The sequence below is a fragment of the Pteropus vampyrus genome, unplaced genomic scaffold, assembly GCF_000151845.1.
Source record: "Pteropus vampyrus isolate Shadow unplaced genomic scaffold, Pvam_2.0 Scaffold107, whole genome shotgun sequence".
Classification (NCBI taxonomy): Eukaryota; Metazoa; Chordata; class Mammalia; order Chiroptera; family Pteropodidae; genus Pteropus; species Pteropus vampyrus.
In genome coordinates, this window is record NW_011888888.1 from 1425976 (window position 1) to 1432487 (window position 6512).

Consider the following 6512-nt stretch of genomic DNA (forward strand, 5'->3'; position numbering starts at 1 on the left):
CCAGTTAACGCTACATGCAACCAAAGAAATAGATATCTAATATGCACTTTGCTAATAGCAGACAATAACAAATAAGCTTGAAAGGCTAAAATTCCAAACTTTGTTATTTTCCTCTAGATAAAGAAGTCTCTCAAAATTGGTCAAGCATGTTCAGAAAGTTCTGAATTTTTATAATTCTACCTCAAGTTTCAACATGTAGATACTAAGGAACAGTAACATAAAAGATATTTCTTGATTTTTGCAACTTTATTTCTGTACTTCCAAAACTACATTAATTGCAAGAACAAGGAACAAATTTTATAAGTAAAACTAAATATATAAGCCTTCATTTGATTCTTAAGTTAATTTTTAGTTCCAATCATTTCTATTATAGTAAAGTGTTTGCAAAGGCAGAATTAAAGTTACTTCATGAAAGTGTTCTAAGTTAGTGTCCTGCCTAGGTATTCTGTGTCAGGGAAGGAGCATGTAGGAGACTGGGCTTGAGAGATGCAATCTGCCCCACACTCCTGCCCTGCAAAAAAAAAACAAAAAAAACCCCAAAAAAACAAACAAAAAAAATGAAGACGTTCTTTTTTTAAAGATATAATTATCATTACGCAGCTTCTGGCAGTGCCTTTCAAAAGAGACAACATGGAACAAAGAAAGTAAAGCTAGGTGAGCAACTCTATTAGCATCCCTATCTCACCATTATTTACTAACGAGTGCTGCTTTCTCCTGTTGAAAATTTTAAATGGAACATGACCTAGTGTTCCAGAAGAAAATTGTTATTTTAAGAATATAAGTTCAAGGAAAATCAGGGTTTTGATAATTAATTTTAATAGAGCACTTCAACTTCTGAGAGAGCTCTGTATTTTGGAAATTAGGAAGAACAGGGTTTTGGGGGGTAGGTTAGAATTGATATATACAAAATCCAAATCACTGATGAGATTACTTAAAAAGCTGATCAATTATATTATCTAAACCAGAAATAAAGGACTATAATCACACATATTCTTCTTAATAAAGGAATCATGGAGAGGACACTAAGTCTATTTTCCTGAAATCAAATAGTTAGATAATACCTAAATCATCTCAAGTCTCTTAATATTCCCACTGAATAATATTATATAACCTTTTCTCAACACCAATTCCAATATTTTGAAGCTTCTACAATTCTATCCCTCAGGTTCCTACAAACCACTTTTTGTTTCTTTTAACTGTTTTGCTTCTACTAATCTCAATTCCTCAAAATCCAAGTTACACAGTAGATTTTAATTAGGTTGTCATGATTTATAAGGGCTGCCTTCAAATTTCTCAAGCAAATATTTTGTTTCAAGAAAAACACAAACCAACCAATCAAGAAATTTCAAATAAACATTACTTACTTGTAACCTTTGGGATTAAGCCATCAAACTTAAAATTTCTCCAGAATCATAACAGTAATGGTTTTTAGGCTAAACAGCAGGGTTGGCAAACTACAGCCTCCTGTTTTTATTAGTAGAGGTTTACTGGAAAGTAGACACATCCATTTTTGTAATGTCAATGGCTGCTTTTGTGTTAAAATAACAGAGTTGCATAGTCCAGATAGATTACGTGGCTTACAAAGCCAAAAGTATTTACTATCTGGCCCTTTACTCGTACTCTGCCAATACCTACAGCAAACATATTGTTTTGAGGAAATAAGCTTTTCTCCCTAAAAAAAAAACCAAACTGTAAAATTTGATTCTATTTAAGACAAAGAGATTTACCGATTTCCTGAAACCAGCTCTTTCTTAGGGTTTGTGTAATATACAGTTAGGTGTAAAATTCTTACTTATAGAAACAAAAAAAACTTGCCTGAAGGCAATTCTAGCTTTTCATTCTTCCTGATTGTTCATCATTAAGAAAATACAGAGAAAACAATATCTGACAAAGGATTTGTTCTCAAAATATATAAAAAACTCCTGCAACTCATACATTATAGGAGGGGGTATAAAATGGAACTCTGGGGAAAAGTGTGGTAGTTTATCATAAAACTAATCATATACATACCTACTCAATCTAGAAACTCCATTCCTAGGTATTTACCCGAGAAGGAAAATATATATTTATATTTATATCTGTATCTGTATCTGTATCTGTATTTTATCTATATATCTCCATAAAATAACTTGTCTAAGAATGGCTATAGCAGCTTTATTTATAATTGACAAAAATTAGGAACAGCCCAGGTATTCAGCAATAGGAAAATGGATAAACAAATTAAGCTTTCTAGTCAACTGCTTCCACTTCCGCACCTCTCTGGCACATTATGAAACAGCTAGGGGGTGTTCTTTTTAAATATAAATTATATATCACTCTTCTGCTAACACCCTGTTGTAGTTACAAGGAATAAAGTCCCAATTTTTACCATGTCTACAAGACTCAAGGATCTAGCCCTTGCTTACCTCATCTCCCAGAACTCTGCCCACAAGTCTTCCTTCTGTACCACAAAAATAATAAACTCATTCCATTTTCAAGACTTGCACTGACTATTTCTCTATCTGAGGAGCTCTGTATCTGGAATTTTACATGCCTCTTTCCCATTATTCTGACCTTAGTTCAAATGTCCCTTCTCCAGACCCTCCCAGATTGCTAACTGAAATAGTTTTCTTTTCCCCAATTTCTATCCCATTACCTTCTCTTATTTATTCACTGCACTATCTGAAATTATATTTTGTTATTCACATGCTTATTGTCTTTCTTCTCAGCCAGAAGCTTGACATGGAGGCTTTGTTTGTTGACCAGTTTATTCCTCAGTACCTAAAAAGAGCTCCCGATATACAGCAGGCACTCAAATAGACAACTAGTTACTGCCATACTCAGTGTTGTCTCCAAACGCTAACACAATTTGAGATCAATAAACAGTGATGTGATTCATATCTTTCTTTCTTTCAAAGTCTTAATATAGGTATTCAAGAATTAAATGAACTTATGAATATTTCCCTTATAATTACGATTATAACACAGTGGCTTAACAGTTTTATGTTATAGATAATAAACTAGAAGAGGAAAGACTAGTTTATTGAATGACTATCATGCACTGGGCTGTACTTTATATACTTTAATTATCAACAAATCTTGTGTTATGTGGGTTGTATTCCTTTTATGTATTAAAATGCAAACTCTGACAGATTTAGTAATTTGCTCAAAGTCACACAGTAGAACCAAAATTCACAATCAAATCTACTTATAAGGTCCATGCATTTCCACACTATCACAGATCAAGATATAACAAAAAATGCATACTTTTTTCTTATTTGAGAGATTCTTCCAAAATAGAACTCAAAATTTATCAGTGATGTTTATAAAATAAGAAACAAGCTTTATTTACCTTCATTTATTTATGTTTTTAAGAACAGCCTAAAACATTTTAAAGTTTTTAAAAACACCATAAAACCACAATTTATGTTTCACTAAAGAAAATTAGAAAGGGTTATTATTTCTATAATTTTAGTTTATCTATAAGATATAGATATAATATAGATACAAACATATATATGTATGTATACACATACGTGATATCAATCTATATCTTAACACTCAGGTAATTTTCTTTAAGTAGACAGAGATTTATCTGAGAAAAATAATACACCTTGACTTAAAGTCCATCTAATACTTAATAATGGGAAAGGGGATGGTTTATAGAGAAAATTAATAAGAATTCATAATGTTAATTACTTATACAAAGTATTAAACCATTTTTGAAGATGTAAATTACTATATATTTCATTCTTGCTATTAATATTCTTTTCCAGTATGGATAAACCATTTCCAATTTTAGAGAGAATGGTTTTTCCTTTATGTTTTCACATTTCCATCTAAGAATAACATTTATGTTATATTATATTAAGCCCTCAAATTCACATTTGCCTAAAGAGCCACTAGTGGGTAGTGAAACCCTGTGCCTTCCAATTTGAAATATTCCCCTCTCTTTCTCCCCTTCCCTTACTGCTACAAACTCCACCCATGCCTAAGACTTCCCCCCAGCTCACTCAGCTTCTTGCCAGTGTACCTTTTTGTTCACCCTAGAAACTTTCCTTACTATTCCCAGATATGTCCTCTGATGAAATGGCCTGAAGAGTCAATAGTGAATCTTGATTTCCCACTGGAACACAGGTAAATTCTTCTGTCATGTCTTAGTTAAAATGATTTATAATTATCACCGAGGAAGCCTTTATATTCTACTTATTCCCCATTCAACATAAAAGTTACAATCTCTAGAAAACTTAAAGAAAGATGTATACTTTAAGCCAGAAAAATCCAGAAGTGATAGTGGAAGGGATTGTTGGACATATTCACTACTTCAGTCAGCACAAAGGGAAAATATAAAATATCAAAAAAGACAAAAACATAAGGCCCTAGGCATTCATACTGACTATAAGCGACAGCTCCCCACCACAAAGATCCCAATTTCCCAACCCGAACACCCTACCTTCTAAGGCCTAAAAAACAACCATCACTCTTAGAGCTCAGTGTGTCTTTGTCAAACAGGCAAGCAGATGCTCCTTGGGACTGAGAAAAGCTCTAACTAAACTATTCTGAGTCTTTTCCCCAGCACAGCAACAGATGTGGTGACTAAGTCTAAAGTACCACTAGCCACTATTAGTTCTGGCCTAGGATTAGAACAATAACAATAAAATGGCTATTGTTTATTGAATTTTTACCATATGTCAGACACTGTGCTAAAGTACTTTATATATATTGTTTAATTCTTATAACCCTACATGATAGGTACTTATTATTATTTTTTTTCAGTTGTGGAAACTGAGGTACAGAAAAGTTAGGTAATTTGCCCATTATAGAAAGTGGTGAAATCAGAATTTCAACACTATTCTGAGTGACTCTAAACCTACAATATACACAATATTTATTGGATGATGAATCAATGAATTTCCAGAAATATTTCCACATATTCATACATGGGGGTCTGCCTATATTTGACTTATCAGGATCTTATCAAGTCATCAGCGAAACTGTAAACTTTATTTACCCTAACAAAATATCACAAATATAGCTATTTTAAAAGCATGTAAAATTGACCAACTAGCATCTTAGCACATACCTACTGTGATGTTACCCATCTTGCTTTGTAATGTTATATTACCTGTAAAAGAGAGAAAAAGAAAGACAAATTTATATATTATGGGTAATCTAGAAAGGAACTGTTATATAGTATCTGAAAACATGCTTGGATATCCAAAATGTTATTTAATAATGTTGTTATTGTTGTTGGCAATTTTCCTCAGTATCACACACCAATGACAGATTTACTTGCAACTCTGAAATAAATAGCTTTAGGTATGTATATAAACTCTCTTCCACCACTCCAGCTTAAGCTTTTATAGCATAACTATAAGACATACCACTATACAGTATGGAAAACATGGAAGAAAAATGATACTTCTAAAACCCATAAATGAAAAAATTACTTAAATGCACTGACTATGCATTTTCAACCAAATATCACTATATTTTTAAAATTTTTTAATTTTTATTAGTTTCAAGTATATATTGGTTAGACATCTATATAGTTAGCAAAATGATCCCAATTGCTCCCTCCCTCCCCTTTCCAACTAGCCAATGTACTAATGCTAACTGCATTCCCTATACCATCTTCCCCATTCCCGTGACCACCTGTGAGCTAATAATTTATATTTCTTCAACCCTTCACCCCATTCTCCTAGTCCCTCAAACCCCGCTCCCCTCTTTCCATCACCAAATTGTCCACTATATTTGTGAGTCTGTTTTTGATTAATTTGTTCTTTTTATTCCTTAGATTCCACATATAAGTGAAATATATAGTTTATCTTTCTCTGTCTGACTTAAATACCTTCTAAGTTCATCACAGCAATATCTTTTTCCATTCCCTTCCTTTTCATATGTAGGGGTCTTTTTTTATTATCCTTTTAGCCACTCCATCCCTTGGTTGGAGCACTTAATTCTTTCCATTTGTGGTACTTATTGATAGGAATGTACTTGTTACCATTCTTTACTCCTGTTTTTGATACGTTATTTTTCTTCTTAAAGAAGTCCCTCCAGTCTACGGCCATGCTACCCTGAATTAGTCCAATCCCGTCTGATCTCGGAAGCTAAGCCGGGTCGGGCCTGGTCAGTACTTGGATGGGAGATCACCTAGGAAGACCAGGTGCTGTAGGCATAACAAACAAAAAAATAAGGGATTGTAAGCTGACAAAGTCCTCGCAATATGTGAGGGCAACCAAGGGTTGTCTTGCCTCAAAAAAAAAAAAAGTCCTTCCAACATTTCCTGTAATTCTGGCTTGGTGGTGATAAATCCCTTTAGTTTATTTTTGTCTAGGAAGCTCTTTATCTTCCTTCAACTCTAAATGATAGCTTTGCTGGATAAATTATTCTTGGTTGTACATCCTGGGTCATATAAGTGAAATCATATAGTGTTTATCTTTCTCTTTCTGAGTTAAATATCTTCTAAGTCAGTCAGAGCAATATATTTTTCCATCCCCTTCTTTTTCATATGTAGCGGTCTTGTTTTCTTA

The 6512-nt window shown here is 33.2% G+C and overlaps 1 protein-coding gene and 1 pseudogene across 1 annotated transcript in view; one reads left to right on the plus strand and one right to left on the minus strand.

The window, feature by feature from the left end:
* FAM185A (family with sequence similarity 185 member A) overlaps nucleotides 1-6512 on the minus strand; it is a 57870-nt gene that overhangs the window by 20474 nt on the left and 30884 nt on the right. The window contains exon 4 of the mRNA XM_011365210.2: nucleotides 5063-5104. Coding sequence (XP_011363512.1) covers nucleotides 5063-5104 — 42 coding nt within the window. The remainder of the gene's footprint in view (nucleotides 1-5062; nucleotides 5105-6512) is intronic.
* LOC111743129 lies at nucleotides 6039-6157 on the plus strand (annotated as a pseudogene).